Raw genomic sequence first — 21,955 nt, 5'->3', positions numbered from 1 at the left:
GGCGAGTTAGGATGGAGTTCCTTCAAGAATTTTGCAAATCCCAGCACCTCATTTGAGTGACTCGCCAGAGACAAGGCACCATGGAAGACACGTATATCAAAATTTCTGTGAAACATGTCTGATGAAAAATCCCAATGGGCTGTCATAAGCCACATTTTGCCTCTCGATAACTGTATAATGCCTGATACTGTTTCATAAAGATATATCAGCCATTCCAAGCATGATACAGTAATGAAATCTGCATTTACGATATATACTTTGACAGTAGAACTGGTTAGCGAATCTGCAATAGCTAAGATGTCATGTAATACCTGGGAATTCTCTAAAATATCTGCTATAGATTGTGTCCTTTCAATCACAGATGTGCAGATCTTATGTTGGAAAAGCATTGGCAATATTGTTTGCACAAAGTTTTCTCCTTTGTCATCGTGTGATGCTATGATTCCAATCCAAGTCCAATGAAAATGCAGAAGGAGAAGAACAATTCCCATGTACTGCCATTTTTCACCAGGGACCATGCGGTAGAAGGAAGGGAGCTTTTCTTTAACACCAATCACTGGTGCTAAAATGGAGTAGCCAATCTAAAATGAAAAAAAACCCCACTTTTAGACAGGAATTATAGTATATATTGGCTTATATCTCCGCCTGCCATGCTTTAACTAAATACCCTAAGAATTCCCCATCCAGATTCTCTTTTTTCCAAATGAGACATAAGAGACAGACAGAAAGTCCAGAAAATATCAATGAAATAAAAACTTAACTTAAATGGCATGTAGAAACTTGGTGGTCTTATATATCAGAATATATAATTAATGATTTCATTAATCAAAGGAAAAGAAAATATACAAATAGCCTAAAAGAACAAGAGTTGTTCAGGAAATGGTCAGTCCTAATTGACAAAATAGATGGAGACGAAAAATACACCACCTTGAACCAGGCGTTCCACACAGTTAAAATGATACAATGATAATATATTGAATTGCTGTTCCGGCGGGAGGGGGGAACGGGGGGAGGGTAGGGGGGTGGGTGATACATTTCAAAGGATCGTTACTTTTGGTATTATGTATATTGAAATAAGACATGCATCGCAAAAATTTTGTTAATTGTTGGAATGTATCAAATAATTATTAAACTTTTTTTTTTACTTAAATGAAAAATTCTATGGTTTACATACTCATTGTACCTGTGGAATCTTGTAGATGTCTAAGATAGTAGCCATGTGAAGAGAAATTTCAGAACTTTGTCCTCCAATGACGGATACCAGATTATACTGTCTGTCACAGATATAATTGGGAACAATCCTATTTTGAGCAGATAAAAGCTTCAACGTGTTATGATGAGCCATCCTAGCACTGAAAGTGTCATAGATATGAAACCCTAGGCTGATATTTGGTAAAAGGATTGGATTCTTATTGATCTCCTTCACCGCAAAGACCAAAGCAAGGACATGTTGGTAATTTTTTGTCTTCGCACTAAAGAAAGAGTAATATAATGCACGCAATAAATAGCCTTATATTAATATGCATAGCTAGCTTTAAATAAATGATAAGCCACTATACTACAAGACACATGAAAGCTAGACAGACACATATTAGGATGCATCAGCCAAAATAATTTTTCAGAAAATGCCACTTTGTGAACTATATTGTTTGCAGAGATATAGTCCTTTGGAAACATTTACTAATGTCATATATTTAAAATTATTTAGGCTATATAATAAACAATAAATAATATTACAAACAATAAGAAGGCCAACAAGTGGAGCTAGGCAAAGAGAAATCCACTGATCTCTTAGGAAAAATACATACTGATTGTCCCATAAAATCAATTCAAAACAAAACCCAAAATTGTGATGAAGAGCATGTGGAGTTGTTTCCCTTTCAATAGTAATGTAAAAATCACAGTTTTGAATATTGCAAATTTTCCAAATTCTTCAATTTTCCCCAATTCTCAATTTTAGACTGGAAGGGGGGGGGGGGGAGTTGTAGTTTCAACTCTTGGCATCTTTAATTGAATGTTTCTCAGCTCTTCTGATGCAAGGAAAACACATAACCCAGATGGAAAGTAAAAAGAAATGCCTCTAGTAAAACTACAAGTGATAAATGAATAAATAAACACACTAAAGGAAGAATGGGATTGGATAAAGTGTTATTAAAGGAGAAATGAAATTTGGCTTCTGATGAGATGAAGGATGGTGAACACACATGGTATTAAGAACAAAAAAAACCACCAGTTCCCAGCAAATATCCTTAAAAATCTTCCTGTTAAAAAAGACTTGTCTACATGAGCCAAAAACCCTGTACTCGCTGCAAATAGACTATTGGCATAGGCTTTTTGGTAAGCATCCCATCCTCCTCAGCATGCACACTTTAAACCAACTTTGCCCTGCTTTAGGAGAAGTCAGGGGGTTAGCCAAAGTTTGCTTAAAACTGGAGTAACCTTGGCTTTGGGGCAGCCTGGATAGCTTAATTGAGCCAGATTCAGCCTGAAGCCCTGTCCAGATGGACACCACCACCATCACCCTTTCTCTCAAATACGTTGTTACTGCATTAGTATTGGCATTTACTGTAAAAGTACAAGGAGAAAGGCAGAAAGAACTAGGAAGATTAAACTGTGAGGAATATATTCGAAAGATATGTTTCGATTTGTTAATATACATAGCAGAAAAACAAAGTATTTCCTTACATGAGTTGGTCTATCAACTTGGGGTGTTGACTGAAGGACATTGTTTGAAATATGCTCTCAAACTGTGTAGTAATCTCTCCAACGATTATGTCTCCTCTTACACTGTATTTGTATGGGATCTGGAATAAATCAGCCATGTTGCACTTTGCAGTGAGTCCTGTGCATTCAGTTGTAGGCAGCAATACTATCCAAAACAGAGCCTGTATCAGGAGGAAACCTTCCATGGCATGTAACTCTAATGAGAAATTCAAAGTTTGTTTGGTTAACTGTTGTTAAACAGTATATATGAACAGATCAGATTAATATTAACTGGTAAAAGTTAGATGTGCCTGCATTCAATCATAAATCTATCTTATGCTATCCTACATCAGTTCAACGTTTAAAAATATGTACGCAAAAATCAAAGTAAAATATTATTTAAAGTATTTTCTTAAAATATCACTTTTCAATAATTTCTCCTGGTAAAAGCATTTATCATACATTTTTTTTAATAAAATACACATATTTCCTCCTAGGCATTTTCATATCAATTCTCTCTTTATATTATGCATGCTGTTATCCATTTTTGAACCAAGGATTTTCTCATGTAATGTGGTCTGGAAGATCACGTCTTCCAACCCCTGTATTAGTCACGGAATTACATTCTGGATTGATTCCTTAAAGTGCAGAGCAAACAGCCCTTGAAGATCCTGAGGTCCCAAATATAGCACTCATCTTCAGTGGTATTACATTTTTATGGCAAAATAAAAGATTAACTTACATAATCCTGTCTGTCCTCTTGTCTCTTTTGTTTTCAATTGCCCATTTTTTATAGATAACTGAAAAGATGACAGAAAATTTACAGAGAACTAACATGATGAAGGGTAATTTTAATTTCTAGTATTATGAGATAATTACAGTGTTCAAGGTCACATCCTTAAGTGTGGTGAAAATTGTTTTTGAATGCACAGAAGTGTAAAAATAATAAATAATAAATTTTATTTATAACCCACCCTATCTCCCCAAGGGGACTCAGAGAAATGTTTTACTTTTTTGTTGAGATTTCTTAATTTCTATTTCTTAATGAGTGTAGGAGTACATGGATTTAGTATGACCAAGTATGATAAACCTGTAGAACTAAGTTATGCGACAGAAGAGAAAATGTTTTTTATATCTTTTGACAATGTCTAAATAAAGATCTAGACAAAGAACAAATGGATGATTGAGGAAACCCTAGAATACCTGAATGACCTTTTTGTCGAATGTGACATAACGAGACTTGCACATACAAAAGTTTTCCTTCATCATTCCACTTTTAAATGCCCCAATACCACCACAACATCTGCTCCAGAGGACAGATTTAGGGAATGTATGAGTGCTTTAAAGAGAAAAGAGGGCCACAAACTGGTGAAGCTATTCTACCCATGAAATAAGCTGACTGCATACCAAATTTTGAATTTTTAAAAGAAGTAAAACTTGTCACATCAGAATTACTAATTTTTGTATAATTTATTGATCCCCTAGTACAACTGTAATGGTTTTGCAGTTCTAGACAGTGCAGTAAAGACTTTGTAGGGAGGAGATCTATTACATCTTTGCAAATAAGTGTATTAATGTATTCACTGACTGGGCCCATTTTAACTTATTTCACATACCAGCAATGTTGTGATTTAGGACAATTATAACACATAGGTCTAGGTGCTTTGATAGAGAGGTTTAATGGTTTCTGATGGACACTGATGTCTATGCACTATCAATTCATGATATTACCAAAGGTGGATTAGTTGGAGCTGCCCACCACAATGGTCTAATTGCAATGTTGTTATCCTTTTCCAGTCTTACTCATAGTGTACTGACAGTTTTACATCTAACTGTATTTTCAAGAGTTGTTTCAGTCTGCCCAGGTCTGATCCAGATGGTCTGTGAAGTCCATGTGCATTCATATCTGTTCATTTTTGGGCACGCTACCTACTGTGGATTGGCCTGGAAGGCAGGGTCTCAATTCCTTTCTATTGAGAATGTGATAAATATGATATGTGGATTCAATGAAACTGAATGAAAGGTGTATGACTGGATTCTGGCAAAAACTGAAGACACCATCCTAAGAGTAATGGCATTATGGAAAACTGAAAAAAGGTAAAGAATTCATGAACTGCTGAACTGCTGACATGACCATAGACAATGATTAACTCTTGAGGTGAAAACAACATGTTTACATAGTCAAAAACAATGATTCTTTAATTTAAGGAAGCAAATACAATGCACCCTATTTAAGAAGGAAAACTGACATCTGTCTGAAACTGATAGAATCAGCCTATTTTAGGTGGAAAACAACCTATCAGTCATTTACAACTTTTTGGTACAACTACAGCAAAAAATTGCAATATAAGAGACCCTTTTACTATCCAAAAATGTAGCAGATAGCAGAGTCTGATGACCCACCGCTTTCTCCAGGGGACAGAAGAGGATGGTGTATTTGGAGAATGGCAGATTTGTGAACACAATTTGGCCCACTTTTGGTTCTCTTCTCCAGGAGATTGAAGAAGGGATGGAAAGTATGCATGTGGAGTGAATGTTTATATGTGTGTGAATGCTGAGTAATGTAATATCCCCTTTGTTTTTGTAACCAATGTAGTGATATATAGTCTGTGTGTGTCTACTTCTTTCTCAGTAAGGTGCCTGATATACTCTGTCTCACTGAGAATGGAATGAAAGAATATTTTTAATGTTTAAAAAGTATTCATGACATATTTGGCATAGTTAGCAGGATTTCTGACAGTGAAGACAGAGTATGACATATTTGGCATAGCAAGCAGAGTGATTTCTTAACATAAAACAGAAATGTGTTAGAGTTACATAGAGCAGTGAGGTAGATGCTCAGTATGGCTAACTGGAAAAGCAGAAAGGTCTAGATCAAACTTAAGAAAAAAAGCTGAGGATGAGGGAACAGGAAAGTCCCCATTCTATAAAAAATAAATGTCCAGGGGAGATGGATTCATTGTTGGATGGAATAGGAAAAGAAACAAGTAAAAGTGTAAAGTTTAAAAGTGCAAATAAAAGTCTTAAGGACAGTAGTTAAATCAAAGGAATAGGAAAGGAAAGGTTTGAATCAGTTAAAAGGCTAAAGTATGTAGGTTGCCAGAGGAGAACAGCTATTTGCGTATGCTTTTGAAAGTGTTGCAATTAGAATGGAGTTAAGGAAAAGGTGATTTTATGGATGATTCATGGATGGAGAATTTTTGGTTTGAGGAAAGATTCAAGGAAGTTTGGGATCAGGCGTACTATGTGCTTTAGAGAATAATATTTACCAGTAGGGGTGTGGGACATGGCAAAACCCCGTGCCATTTTGGGTCCTGTTTTCAGCCCCCCCCCCCCCACTTCCAAAAGTATCTTGCATTTGTCCCTGTTGAACTTCATTTTATTAGTTTCAGCCCATCTAATCTGTTAAGATGAATTCTGCTCCTGTCTTCTGAAGTATTCGCTATCCCTCCCAATTTGGAGTCATCTTCAGACTTGATGATCATGCCTTCTAAATCTTCATTTAAGTCATTAATAAAATGTTGAACAGAATCGGCCCAGGATAGAACCACATTTGCCCTCCTACAATCTACTGGGACTTCTCCTGTGCTCCCATGTGATGGGAGCTGTTGGGTTCTGTGGTGAAAGTACAAAACACCCTTCACCACCACCGAATTTGGGCCTGTGTGAAGAGGTCCTAGATGAATAGGGAGCAGTGGGAGCGGCTGATGTGCCTTTGGCTTCTTCACTGATCTCTTTCTTTGGCTCCTGGCAGTTTTTATTTGTGAAATGTCAGGTAAGAGTCTCTGAGATGGAATTTTGGCTGTCAGCTCTACGCATTTCTATCAGTTCCAAGGATCATTGGCTAAATGTGAAAGTATCTGCCTGCATGTTGTGTTTGCAGTATATCTGCATTTATTATATGATTCTATATCAGCTCACCAAAAAACGAGGATCAAAGGGAAAGCTGGGTGTACATATGTTTTTTGCAACAAAGCACAGAGCTGTTCATGAGCCTTCTTGATAACTCCTGTGTATTTTGGTGGGCTTTTCAAATATACCAATACGAATCAAGGAGTGTGATGATTCCTCTAATACCCAGGTCAGCTTTTAAAACTTTTTCCATCCATGCAGAACATATTATATTGCTCTGATTCTTTTCCATATGGCAGTAGTCGCACAGGGCCAACATCCATGTTTCCTTTTCTGTGCAATACTATGTGTGCTTACAAGAAAACCTCAATAATTTTGATGGGACTAATTCAAATAATGTTTTTTCATGACTTCAGAACTTGAAATGCATCTACACTGTAAAACCGATCCAGTTTGACACCACTGTAAGTAACATGGCTCAATACTATGATATCCTGGATACTTCAGTTTGGTGGGGCTCTAGAACTCTTTGGCAGAGAAGGCTAAAGACCTTGTAAAACTACAGCTCCCAATAGCCACACTTTTGAGCCATGATAGTTAAAGCACTGTTAAATGACATTAATTTTACAGTACAGATGCATCCTTAGACTTGCAGAGCAGACATACTTGAAGTAAGGTCAACGGATTGCAATGGCCTATCTTTCCAAGAATACATGCATGTTGTTTTGCTCTGTATGCTATGGAAAGATATGACAAACATGTTTTCCTCTATTTTTGTGCTTCAACTGGTCTTTCGCAAAACACATTACTCCAAAGGATATGGCTTTTATGATATAATTGGAACAATTATCAGTATTCATTTTCTCTTACACTAAACCCCAGATGTATTTTCCAAGGCTGAAATCAATAGCACATTCTGATAGTATATATAAGATATTCCTGTAGTATTCAAGTCTCGGGGAACATAATGTGAATAGACAAGTTTGTATTTTCCTTATCCATACAACTTTCCCAATATCCAAAGAATCTGGAGCCACTGAAGGAAAGGTGCTGCATGCAGGCTGACGGTAGAAGACCGAAAGTGAATATTATAAATATTTGCCTGTAAATGGCAGAGGTGTTTCTTCTGATGCTGCTTTTTCTTTGGCTGCAGATGCATCCTACTGAATGCATTTCACACTCCCTTGCGGGTACCATAACTGATCCCTTTTATCTCCCAGCAAAGTATTATCAGATAGGAGATTTCATAATTGGAGCAATTACTACTCAGTTTATCTGTATATTTGAGGAAGTATCTTTCACTGAACATCCCATAACAAGTAAAGTGGATGAAATTGCGTAAGGAAATAATTTTGCTCTATAATGTTATGTAGAATAGACAGATCATATAATGAATACAACAGACAAGCACTTACTGTATATCTCCCAAACCAGTGTGAATATGACTATTTTTGTCTTATTCAAATTTTATAACTGATTATAAAAGTATGTTCTTATTCTGAATAATTTTGTATTGATGATTTACTTCATGACTATTCTAAATTCTACATATTTCTCTGTTCCATTACTTCTTTATTATTTCATTTTAAGTTTAGAATATTAATGTGGCCAAAAGCTGGGAAAGACTACAGTAATTTGATTTATCTCTTCTTGCTTATTTTTCTCTCAGTTTTATTAAAGATCTGTAGATTTCATTTTAAAAATATAGATTGCTATGATAATATACTGAAACACGCAAAACAATTTCAGGAAAGGTTGCAATGAATGTCTTTCCTATGTTAGCCACTTTAAAAATCTTTCGGCTGCACTGTGGCATATACATACTATACATGAATTAATGTATAATATAATTTTTGCTTTAGGCAAACACCAAAGAACTATCTGCATGTCCTTTCCTTGGAATTTGCTGTAAAGGAAATCAATGAGAACCCAAACATTCTCTCAAATGTAAGCTTGGGTTTTGAGATCTATGATAGTTACAGAAGTGCAAGGATAACTCATCAGAACATCCTGAAACTTCTTTCCAGCCCAGAAAGAATTGTCCCTAACTACAAATGTGATACAAGAAAGAATTTGATAGCAGTAATTGGAGGACTTGAATCAGAAATCTCCTTTCATATGGCTACTCTTTTGGGCACCTACAAAATTCCACAGGTAACTGAATATTTATTTTTATTTATTTATTTGCCATATGTATATGCTGCGCTTTTCACCCTGAAGGGGACTCAGAGCAATGCACAAAAAAGCACAATTTGATGCCATACAACACATATTGATATTACACAAGGAAAAAAATGAGTGGAGTAATAAAACCCCTGTATTTTTCTGACATGTTAAGGCTATCTCAAACTTCATGATGCCAGGAACTGGAAAGCTAAAGCTGGTGCATTAACAGGTTTGCTCTAATGACCACTGATAATGTTATAGAATTAACATCAAATACTTTGCTTCCTATTGAAGCCTTTATACATATACAGTAAGAATGAAACCTGTGTGCTGTATATACCTATGAATAAATCTAGAAATTTAAGTTGAAAAATCAACCCAAAAGACTGGGTTGACTTATCAAGGGGTCAAAGTAAGTACTGTACCTTTATTACTATCAAAAAAAGGAACCATCTGCTGCTCTGAGTAAAGTGATGATAGGTGAGATTTTAGTCCACCCCGAGAGAACCTAAAAGAAGCACCAAAAGGCTTTACTCTTTCTGTCATAGTACCACTTCTTGCCTTTTTGAATCCCTGGGCAGAAAATAGCAGCGGTGGCCAAGGCAGCTGCCCCCCTTGTTGTGGCATTGGTGCTTGCTATCCAATCCCCGAAATAACGAGACCATACAACAAATATGGGTTATACTATGGGCAACTTTTATTAATATTACCAAATTAAATTTTATAACTTGTAGATAATTCTAAAGTGTGGCCTGAACTTGGTGTGGATAAAGCCAAAGTAGCGGCCACCCCAGACCTACTCCTCGGCTAATTTGGGTGAAACACTTGGGTTCTTGGCTGAAATAATTCTGGGCGACCACTAAGGGAAATGTAATGGAGAAATCTTCCCCAATGATTTATTGAAGCCAGACTCTCCCGTTCCTAGGCCATTTCCGTTCACCCTCACCTTGGTTATTTGAACCACAGGGGAGGGTTTCCGTTCCTGGCCTACACACAAACATAGTGCAATTCCGTGCAATTTTCTGCATGTGTCCTATTTAAAATTGCACCTTCCCAATTTGCCCTTTTATGAACAGTATATGGTAGGCAAAAAGCCCCACTAGAACAGAGGAGGGTGGAGAATTCCTACTCAGCCCCGAAGGCAAACTATTAATTATACTGTTACTGGGCAGGTGAGTGGATCAGCTTGCTGGTTGAACTGAACTCAGAGGGCATCTGGTAACAACTGCAGCTCCACTCTCCAGATAATACTCCTTCTGGAGCTATTTTATGGAGAGCTAATTGTCTCTCCATCAGTGGGGGTGGCAAAGCACTTCCTGCCCCCAGCTGCGTGGGGGAGGGAAGTTAATTCACCGCTCCATGGAAAGACACTTGACTTAACCATTAGTTGTATCAAAAGTCATAATTTTGGCCCCCAAATCACCCCTCAATTTATACATCGGGTCAACTTATACATGAGTCCATATGTTACAAATCAAGTATATATTGAAATTTGCCATCTCAGCAGAAATCTGTGGTAAATTATTAAGTCCATCACAAGATATGGCATTTATCCTGAAAAAAAATTAATACATTTATTTTTCATAGATTGCCTACAGTGTATTAGCTCCAGCAATAAGAGTTCAAGCACAGCTTCCTGCTTTTTACCGAATGGTCCCCAATGAAATATACCAGTACACAGGAATTGTCCAGCTGCTTTTGCATTTCCAGTGGACATGGGTGGGGATTGTTGTATTGGACAATGATGATGGAGAAATATTTGTGCAGACATTGACTTCAATGTTTTCACAGTATGGAATCTGTACTGCTTTCAGTGAAAAAACGCCAGGCCTATCTCAAGTTACGGAGACAGTAGGATCGTTGAGCAGAATCCAAGCCAAAGCTGCTTCCTTAACCAATCCACAAATTAATGTCATCATCGTTAACGCTGAGCCACAGACAACAACATGGTTGAAATGGTTTATTTATTTGTACTCAATGTTTGAAGGTACGACATATACTGCTTTTGGAAAAGTGTGGATTATGACAGCCCAATGGGATTTCTCAACAGAGACAATGCAAAAGGCATTCAATATACAAGCTTTCTCTGGTACATTATCATTTGCAATTCAAACCCACGAAGTGATGGGATTTCTGAAATTCCTTCAAATGCTACACACTGGCTCACAAAAAGGTGATAATTTTTTAAGTATCTTCTGGGAAGACGTCTTCAGTTGCTCATTAATCAGTTTTAATAAATTCAGTGTTAACTGCACTGGGAAGGAAAACCTGGAGAGGCTTCCTAGAGTTCTTTTTGAAATGGGCATGACAGGTAAAAGTTACAGTATCTATAATGCAGTCTATGCTATTGCACATGCTCTCCATAAGATATTGAAGCGTAAGCCCACAGCTGTGATGAATGAATACAGGCGACTTTCTCCAAATCTTCAACCTTGGCAGGTAATGATGCTCAACCATCTCCCCAACAATTAATAATTTAATTTTTGAGACTACACATTTGATGGAGCATACAAAATGTATTATATATATATTTCCTTATTGCCTTTTCTTTTTGCCACCAGTTTAACTGAAGGTATTATCCCACTGAAATCAGATAAAATAATATTTGATAGTTTTCCATGATGGCAAAGCCAGTGTCCACTGTCTCCTGTGGTTTAGCCTACTACAGCCCTAGGACTGTTAAAAGAGAGGGGTCTGGAGAGAAAACTGAATGGCAGAAAGAGATTTCGGCAGTAGGATAATGTGTTAAGATTGTGACTGGATGGGCAATTCAATGAGCTCGAGAGGCTAATGTTTTTGTCCAGTTTAAAAAAGGATCACTATTTAATATATTAGAGTAGAGGCCTATATCCACCGGAGAAATACATAGTGAATACATACCCTGTTTCCCCTAAAATAAGACATCCACAGAAAATAAGACCTAGTAGAGGTTTTGCTGAATTGCTAAATATAAGGCCTCCCCCGAAAGTAAGACCTAGCAAAGTTTTTGTTGGGAAGCATGCTCGCCAAACAGAACACCAGAGCATGCAGGATCAGTAAATGTACATACTATAGAGTGTTGTGCATGGAAATATTGGTAGTAACAAGAAATTCTTGATAGGATTCACAGTTTGTCTGATTATGCTGGTTTGTGATGACAACTACTGTACAGTATATAATAAATGTTCATTTTTTTGTTCAACAATAAATGTGAATTCTTCATGGAAAAATAAGACATCCCCTGAAAATAAGATCTAGCGCATCTTTGGGAGCAAAAATTAATATAAGACACTGTCTTATTTTCAAGGAAACATGGTAGGAAGTTCATATTCAGTGGGGAAATATAGGACAGGTCTACCTGGACTGTAAATCCATGGTCAGTCTGAAGTAGAAATGATCTCGACTGGGCCCAGAACTGGCCCAGGGTACCTTGCAGAACTATCTGTGGTAGCAGTTTGGCATCCACACAGTTCAGCCAGGACAAGTCTGCATTGACTAGCAAGGCCATCACCTTATCTTCTGTTTCCAGCTGGCCACAGAACTCCGTATGAGCTCCTGGCAATTGTGGGCATCCCATTTTGACATCAGTAGAGGCTAATGTTCAACCAGTAAAAAAACAGGGCCTATCTCCCTAACTTCTCACTGGTTGCATGGGCATCTCCGTTGATTTCAGAACAAGGTGCTCACAATGTCCAGAAGCTTGGATGGATGGTCAGCTGGGAGTGGTGACACTTGCAATACTGGTTTTCTCCTGGCTGATGAACAATATCTCATGTGGACAAAGAACCTTTCTTTAGTGTCCACACTACTCCAAAATAACAGGATACTCTATAGAAGTGGTTCGCAATCTGGGGTCCCCAGAAATTCTTTTGGCCTACAACTCCCAGAAATCCCAGCCAGTTTACCAGCTGTTAGTATTTCTGGGAGTTGAGGGCCAAAAACATCTGGGTACCCATGGATTGAGAACCACTGCTTTATAGTATTAAGTAAACTTGAGAGAATCTCCCAACTTTGCCTGAAGTGGAGTAAAACAAGGATAATCACCAGAAGTGCAGGAACATCATAAAGATAGTGAGGAATCAACCCATAACTGTAACACTCCAAGGCTGATTCAGCAACAAAAGGTCTTAGAAGATCGGAGTACTTTACTGGCACCAATGAAAGATTTTGGGGTGTTTTTCAACTCCTGCTCATAAGGTGGCATCAAATTCTTACTACATTGGCTTGTAACTTGGGTGCATCTACACTCCATCCCCCTCGATGGACTGCCACCTTGCCGTGGTGAGGGGGCTTGCGTGTTCCAATGAACCTGAGGGCACAACCACTGGAGTCATGCACTCCCAGGAGTGGCCACAGGGGATGATCCAGACTAAGAACAATCCAAAGACCCTAAGACCTCAATGGCGGAGCAGGCGGAGGATAACATAGTACATGTTACAACAGCTGTGAAGGCAGAAAAAGGCTGCAACAGACTGAGAAACCACTCCTGTTGTGTTAATCACACCACTGCTGGGACCTTACTCTGTGAAGACTATGTGTTGATCGGCCATGCACCGACCTCCACACATTAAAAAAAAAATCACGCACAAGCATCTTCCAAGAAAAATACAACAGAGACAGTAGATCATCATCCTTGAACTACGAGGGATCGCCTAAGCGCCTAAGCATCTACACTATAGACTTAATGCATTTTGACATCAGTTTAATTGCCACTGCTGAATGCTATGGAATCCTGGGATTTGTAGGTCATTAAGGCATCAGCACCCTTTGGCAGAGAAGGCTGAAGACCTTATTAAACTTCAGTTCCCATGATTCCATAGCATTGAGCCCTTATAGTTTAATTTCTGTCAAATTCCATTGATTCTATGGTCATGTTATACCCCATTCAAGCTTTTGCTTCATAATCTATAAACACTGATATCTGTTTCCATATATCTTGTAAAATATATCCTTGATTTCTTAAAATTTAGCTTCATTCTTTCCTCAAGGACATCTCATTTAACAACAGTGCTGGTGACTTTATTTCCTTTGATAAGAACGGTGAATTAGCAGCTGGATTTGATCTTATCAACTGGGTTACTTTCCCAAATCAATCTTTCTCCAGTGTGAAAGTAGGAAGGATTTTACCAAACCAAGAACTGATTCTTCACCAGGAGGCCGTCTCATGGCACATGAATTTTAATCAGGTCGGTTTCTATTCTTCTTTCTTTAGAGCAAATCTAAATGAGAATGAGCCATTTTGTTGTGTCATTCATTGTAATTTCAATCCTTACAAAGTATTGTGGTTTGGTACCATGGAACGGCACACTTGATATTCTGAAACAATTCCTAAAGTATTATACCATGCTGAAACTTGAACAAAATATGTTTCTCCAAATTTATGACAGTTTAGTGGAAAATGTGGACAGTGTGATGCTGTTTTAAGTTCAAAGTTAAAGAAGTGAAATGTGTTAATAAAAAATCTAGTCTTGTTGAGATTTTTGAAATTTCAACTGGTGCAACAGATGCCTGCCTTCAATGAAATTTATGTCGGCACAATGGAAATGTGTGCAAAGTAACAATGTCCTATGGTGAAAAAGCAAGCAAGCAAACAAGCAAAAGTCTTATATCTGCTTGTCACAAATGTATTGATGATACAAAGATTACAATATATGTATCCAAACTAAGGCTGAATTTTTCTTACAGAGGATTCTGAAATGTTATAAAATTACACAGCAGCAATATTTGTTGTATTATTTGGTCCTTTTTTGAAATCGTACCTCTGATAATATATGAGTTCTACTCTTTAGAAAAATTCTACTCGTGTGCTGAAGTGCTGGCCTCACAAAATCAGCACAGTCCTGATAGCTTCTATTTAACTACAACCCTCACTACATCTCAGCCCCAATGTGAAGGAATCTGTATGTCAACCAAGGCCCATCTACACTGCCATTATAATGCAGATTGAACCCCATTATATAGTCATTGTAGATCAGGCATGGGCAAAACTTTTTGCTTTGGGGATGCATTGTGGGTCTGGCTAGAAGGGGACCGGGCCAGGCTGGGAGAGAGAATGGCAGGTCACACACTAGGGAGAAGGGGGGGGAAGAGAGGGCAGGGTCAAGAGGGGGCAGAGCAGGGTCCGGGTCATCCTCAGGTTGTCCTCCTGGCATAAGGACAGGGCTGCTTACCATATCCTTATGCCGGGAGGAAGGCGGGACATGCGGCAATGGCCCTGATACTCCTCCCCCGATTCTCGGGCTGTCCTCTTGGCATTCTGTTGGGAGGAGGATGAGACAGGCAGCGGCAAGAGTGCTCCAAAGGGCTCTCAGCTGCTGTACGTCTTCCACGAGCCATCCTCCTGACATAATGACAAGGCTGCTCGCACTGTCTTTATGCTGGGAGGAGGGCAAGACACGTGGTGACTGAGTGCTCCATAGGGCTCTCAGCTTCTGCGTGCCTTCCTCCTCCGTCTTTTTGGCATAAGGACACATCGGGCTGCCAATGTCCTTATGCCAAGAGGACAGGGAAAATGTGGAGGGCCTGAGGTAAGAGCTCAGAGGGCCACATCCATCCCCCAGGCCTTAGTTTGCCCATGCCTGTTGTAGATGATCCTCTTCCCCTTTCTGGATCTCTGTGGCTTCTGCTACAAAGATGAAAAATGACACAGGTAAATGTCTCTGTACTGCAGAGCATGGGAGACACAGGTGGTGGCACCAGGCCATGTGAACAATAGGGCCAGTTTGAAGTACAGAACTGCTCTGGAGCTTCAGGGAAGTTCCAAAGCATTTCCCTGAGTATTCCTAATGTGGAATAAAGCTGTATTAAGTGATGTTATCCCACACTGAGGGCAAGAAGGCTCCATACGTCATATGGACACAATGCAGCAATTGCTAGTCCGCTTCAGGATATTTGGTCCATGTAGATGGGCCCTCTGTTTCTTATAATTCTACCAAACATTGGGTGGGAGAAGGTGTGGAATTTTCAGACAGTGCTGACTAAAAGCTTGTTACACTATATCCCTACTTGTTTATAAGTTAGAAGGCATTACAGTATATTTTTATGGACAGGTGCAGCCTACCGCACTCTGTAATGAGAACTGCCACCCAGGTAGCAGAAAAAATAAGAAAGAGGGAAGACCATTTTGTTGCTTTGATTGTGTTCCATGTGCAAATGGAAAATTCTCAGACCGGAAAGGTAGGCATCATTAATTTGGATTTTAAAATGTAACCTTTCACATGGACTTTCTTTTGTCAGTAGTTTAAAAGGATATTGAAAGGATAGAGATTATATTAATCTAGTCATGCTCCAAATCCTTGGAATATTTTATATGCTTGCAATTATGAAAAAATGTATATATGATTGTATGTGCTTTCAAATCTTCTGTTGGCCTCTTGCCATCCCATTAATTTCATAGGGTATTCTTAAGCAAGGAATAATCTGAGGTGATTTTGCCAATTCCTGGTTTTAATATGACCAACAGACCAAACATTGATTGTTAACAGCCAAAAATAGAATCACCTATTTAATAATGAACTATTGGTTCAGGAGGATTATTCTAACTGCCAATAGGATTCCAACTCATGTCTCAGTTTTCTTGGAATAATTGCAGGCGGATATCACTAATTGTTTTAATAACTCCAATCTACTAGTACTGATGGATAAATAGTGTTGAAATCTGGAAAACAAATAATTGAATGTGCCTTCAAGTTGTTTGTTGACTTATGGTGATCCTTTCAATTTCTCAGGGAGTTTTTTCAGTTCCTTCCTCTGAAATGTAATCTATAGCATCTGGTGTATGTTGGTAGTATCACATCCAAGTAATGACATGGGCCGACCCTCCTTAGCTTCCCTGGCTGCTTCTACACAGCCATTTAAACCAGGACATCATCACAATGATGAAGTTTCCCCATGCTACTCTGCCAGTCTCCATGGTGAATTGGCTGAGCAGTGAGGCAATCCCAATGCCCCACTCCCCACCTGGTCACCAGTGAGTCTTCCCCATCTCACAAGGAAGTTCCTGTGTTGACAATGCAGTGCCCTACCATGGTTCTGCCCCAGTTGAGAAATGGAGCCCTGCCAGAAGTGAGGCTACTTCATGTAATAGGTGGGGTGGGGCTCTGTCACTCAACTGGGGCAGAAGTGTTCTAAGATTATAAAAATTCCTCATGTGATGAGGTCCCAGATCAGGGTGTGGATTAAATGAATTTGGTTCCCTGCAGAGCATCTACACAGGCATCCCAGAAACTGGCTGGAATCTGGGACAGTGGCCACAAAGATCCGCTAATTGTGAATCCATCCTACCCAATGAATATTTTTCCTACTCATCTGGCAAGATGTGAAGATAAGAAATATCCTGTCCGATGAGGATCAGAACTAGATCAAAAATTTTTTTGCACAGGAAACAGCATTTTCTTTGCTAAAGTAATTTGCAAAGACAATTTTTTTTTGCATTGGACATGCTATTTCTTGCACAATTGATGCTGTTTACTGTGCATGAAAATAATGTGGATTTTGTGTAGAAGAATCTCACAATGATGGCATTTTCTGTGAAGAAATTAGCAGTTTGTGCACAGAAAAATATACCTCTGTGAAAAGATATTATATTTTGTCTGCAAAATGCTGTTTTCTATGAAAAACAATAATGTATAACTTTCTGACCAAAAGATTAGCAATTCAAATCCGGGGAGTGGGGTGAGCTCCCGCTGTTAGCCCCAGCTTCTGCCAATGTAACAGTTCGAAAACATGCAAATGTGAGTAGATCAATTGGTACTGCTCCGGCTGGAAGGTAATGGTGCTCCATGCAGTCATGCCGGTTACATGACCTTGGAGGTGTCTACGGACAACAGGGGCTCTTCGGCTTAGAAATGGGAATGAGCACTAACTCCCCCAGTTGGACAGGACGAGACTTAATGTCAGGAGAAAACTTTTACCTTTGCCTTATACATTTTATATAAAATAATACTGTACTTAAACAGCAGGTAGTCTTTAAACTGCACATTTTCCAACGATTTTCACACAGTGGGAAGAAAATTGTGTAGACTTACACCTCTAGCCTCTCTTAATTTCCTGATAAAGAATACATTTTCCAAGTTTTGCCCAAGCTTTGGGGCTTCTGGCATTTAAAATTTTGGAGTTGTTTCCATGTTTTGCAATGTTATCCAGTTGGACAACTAATTTCCAAAGTGCTGTGCCATCTTGACAAAGATCTGTCATCTTCCACATTTGGAAATACAGTTGGCTCTCCACAGTGTTATGGATTTACTATTCACAGATTTCATGTAAATGTTCTCTATAGGAAACTCTTGATCCTAATATGCCAGCAGTCATACTGGAGAAATCAGTAATTCCCTTTCTAGGAATCTCTAGAACATACAGTGCAATTCTATGGTTGGTTTCCAGAAGAAGTTGTCCCAGGAGTCATGCAGGTGGACTCAGAAATTCCTTGAGGAAATCTCTTTTTCCACTCTTATGGGGGTCCTGTGTTAGGGATCCCAGTGAATGTGGAGACTGACTGTATATCGAACAAAGACTGTGACTAGTTTAGTAATCATCAAGTATGCATGTTCGTCTGGACTCGTGGCATCCCAAATATGTGCCCTTGTGACAAATATGTGTGTCTTAATAACACTATCCAACACACAATTTGGTGCCTCAAATGTTAATTTGGTTTCTGGGTATATTTTACCAGTTGCTCCCGAGAATGGCATCAGTTTCCCGCGATCAGCTCTACTTTTTGAGATACAGAATATAGGACATATACTATTTGTTTCCCCATAGAAAATCATGGTAACAACATCTAAGAAACTAGAGTGGATGAAGTCTACCCAAAGTTATTTTCTGAATTAACACCTCAAATAACCCCAGGAACAGGTCTAAAAATGAAGGCACCAAGAATTTTTGTTTTGTTTTTGTTGGGCTGTGTAATTGAGTAGGATGTACTCACATCAGTGTTGAGAAAGTATATATCAATAGATTGAAACGCTCCACTTGGAAAATGGTGAAATTCCACAAGGTTTTTCACATTTTTGAAACTTTTGTAATTCTGTTGCAGTTGTCCTGGGGGGCGGGGTGTGTGTGTGTTTTTCAACAAAATGGATTTTGCACAAAACAAAGACTTTTGAAGTACGTTTCTTCCCCAACAATCTGAGCAATCATCATATTGCACCAAAGATCACATAGTGGTTAGAAACATTTTTGGAGTTACTTGTGCTTGCATGTGAGATGAAGTAAAGATTTACATGATTAGAGCAAAACGGCATTTAAGAAAAACATATTTTAGCAGTCAAACATGAAACTTCAGAGAGTTAATCATTATGGAACTGTTGTTACATATCAAAAGAGTAATGATGACAAGTATAGACATATTGTTTGTTTTATATTTTCAGATATGGATGACTGCATCACATGCCCAGAAGGTCAGTATCCAAATAAGAAGCAAGATCAATGCAATCTGAAGACTTTAAACTTCCTCTCTTTCTCAGAACCTTTGGGGATCATTTCAACTGTTTTATCTCTGTTTTTTTCTCTGGTCACAGCTATTGTGTTAGTAATATTCACCAAAAACAAGAGCACTCCCATTGTCAAAGCCAACAACGTGGATCTCTCTTTCACCTTGCTTGTCTCCTTGTTTTTCTGCTTCCTCTGCTCCTTGCTATTTATTGGTGTGCCTCACACAGTGAGCTGCTATTTACAACAAATTGGTTTTGTTGTGACTTTCACAGTAGCTATTTCATGCATATTGGCAAAGACCATTATAGTGGTTGTGGCTTTCATGGCCACCAAACCAGGATCCAGAATGAAGAACTGGGTAAGAAAAAGACTGGCAAACTCTATTCTTCTTGGTTGCTCTTCTATTCAAGTTATCATTTGCACATTATGGTTACTCATTTTCCCACCATTTCCAGATGTTGATATGCATTCTCTGTCTAAAGAAATCATATTAGAATGCAATGAGGGCTCAGTTATCATGTTTTATTGTGGTCTCAGCTACCTTGGATTTCTTGCTCTTGCCAGCTTATTTATGGCTTTCGTTGCCAGAAAGCTGCCAGCTACTTTCAATGAAGCCAAACTCATAACTTTTGGCATGCTGGTGTTTTGCAGTGTTTTGTTGTGCTTTCTATCAGCTTACTCAAGCATCAAGGGAAAACACTTTGCAATTGTGGAGATCTTTTCCATACTGGCCGTTAGTGTGGGGTTCCTGGTTTGCATCTTTTTCCCCAAATGCTACATACTTATTATGAGATCTGAGCTGAATTGTAAGGGCCAACTAGTAAGAAAAATTAGTAAGACCCCTAGACTGAAATCTTGTGCACATTTATCTGGCTGAATTACAGAGACAAGCGTTTTGCAACATTCTGCCTGGAATTTGCACACCCTGAAGAATTTCAGAATAGTTATTCTATGCAGAAATAAACATGGTTTTCCCAACAAAAGTAATTTAATATTAAAGTTATTGAATCCAAAACACATGATGGGATTTTTTTAGAGAGCTGAGGATTTGTGCATTTTGTGTACATTAAAAATATACATGCATATGCATTTTTCAGGATTTTTACATCAAGATAAACAATGAGCCTTGGAAATATATAGATTTTTTAAGTGGAAATAAAGTCCACATCACTGTTATGCTTGAAAGGTAGATATTCTTCTAGAAAAAATATGAACCTGATAAGTTTATTTTCTCAATGGCTTAGAGATAAGGAGAGAAAGAGCAGTTGTGTGAGAAGTGATGTCACAGGAGGGATTGAGGCCTTTTAAGTGGTCTCTGCTTGTACAATCCTTTGTGAGAGCAATGTTGATGTCAAGAGGAAGCAGCTCTCGGTTCATGTCCCTAGGTTTTGGTTACATTTTTCAAGTTTACAAGATTGTTCCTGTTTCTAGTTTCATGGATGGTTTAAAACAGCCTGCCTTGGACTCCTGCTACCAGGTTTATGGATCTATCTGTGGATTAATTGTTGAGACTGTGTTTGAATGAATTTTGGGCTTCTGAGATTCTTTTGAATTGGCTTTTTGAACATTGATGCTTCTTTATATATTTTCTTATTTCCTTATATATTCTTCTTTTAATAAACTTTAACCTGCTAGACTACATGGACAGATTGTGGTTTGTGGTGAAAGGGTGTTTCAGGGCTCAAGTGAAACAGTTGGTGCTCTTCACATGATGCAAGCTTCAAATATGGGGTAGAGGTATCTTTACATTTCTAAAGTGTGAGTTTTCCCATGATTCCTAAGTCAATTCCCCACATAGAGACTTGTAAATACTCCCAATTTACCATGTGATGTGAATTATCCCTTGACTGCTTGTAAAGATAACAATGACCTCATCATGGAGGGAGGAGCCGAGATGGGCAGAATTGATTCTTTTCTGCCACCATTACCATTTTGCGACTGAGGAGATATAGTAAAGATATGCAAAACACATATGCAAAACATTTAGGAGACAATAGCAAGCATGCAAATCCTGTGCTTCTTCTAATGTCTTTGTAAACTTAGCAAACTCCTCTTTCAACATTCACAATTGCCTCCCTGAAACTCCTGCTGTGCTGTCAGGATTTTGTTTTGCCTATCAAAAGGCTAGCAAAGAGAAACATATAAGAGACCTAAAACTTCATTTTCCCCTCCATCCTGTTCTGGATTCTGCAATATAAAAATAACCCCTTGTGAGTTTTTGGGTTGTAAATTGAACTCTTGAGATTAGAAAGAATTTAAAAAAAAAAATGGGGGAGGGACAGTGGGGAAAACAAGTATTTACCGTGTGATGGCAAATCAAATGGATAAATCTTAAAGAAATTGGAGAGGAGGATTAGTGTGATGGGATAGGAAAATTTTTCATCTAATTTACAAATGGGGTTTGGCAAAGTTTAACCAACTCTCTGAACTGTTTGACTTATCCTGAGGGATGAAGTCCTAAGACATCTAAAAGTCTTCTAAAACTATAACTGAAGACTCAAGTAGATACCATGGACAGGAGTATATGGTCTGAGAGCTACAGACTTTGTGGGGAGTGGCATACATACAGGAGTTCACACACTGGAAATGTCCTATATAGATTATTATAATGTGCTCTAGATGGATCTTCCTATGGAAATTATTCAAAAACTACAGCTAGTACAAAATATGGCTGCAAAATCACTAACATCACAACAATCATAAAGCAGGTGGACTGGTTCCCAATTCACATCTAGTATTCATTTAAGATATTAGAGATGACTTGAGGGCTAGTACAGTGTAGTGTTGTGAGTATTCGACTATGACTGTGGAAAACCCACTGAGT

The 21,955-nt window shown here is 38.4% G+C and overlaps 1 protein-coding gene across 1 annotated transcript; it reads left to right on the top strand.

Annotated features, from left to right (window-relative positions):
• Positions 1–15,340: 15,340 nt before the first annotated feature.
• Positions 15,341–20,396, top strand: LOC103279796 (vomeronasal type-2 receptor 26-like). Its single transcript, XM_016995803.2, has 3 exons — positions 15,341–15,349; positions 15,750–15,876; positions 19,068–20,396. Exons 1-3 carry the CDS (start codon positions 15,341–15,343, stop codon positions 20,006–20,008), a joined length of 1,077 nt encoding a protein of 358 aa, XP_016851292.2. The 3' UTR covers positions 20,009–20,396.
• The last annotated feature ends 1,559 nt before the right edge of the window (positions 20,397–21,955 follow it).

This window comes from Anolis carolinensis, chromosome 6 (genome assembly GCF_035594765.1).
Source record: "Anolis carolinensis isolate JA03-04 chromosome 6, rAnoCar3.1.pri, whole genome shotgun sequence".
Taxonomy (NCBI): Eukaryota; Metazoa; Chordata; class Lepidosauria; order Squamata; family Dactyloidae; genus Anolis; species Anolis carolinensis.
The sequence above is the reverse complement of the archived record's forward strand: the minus strand, read 5'-3'. Positions and strand labels throughout refer to the sequence as shown.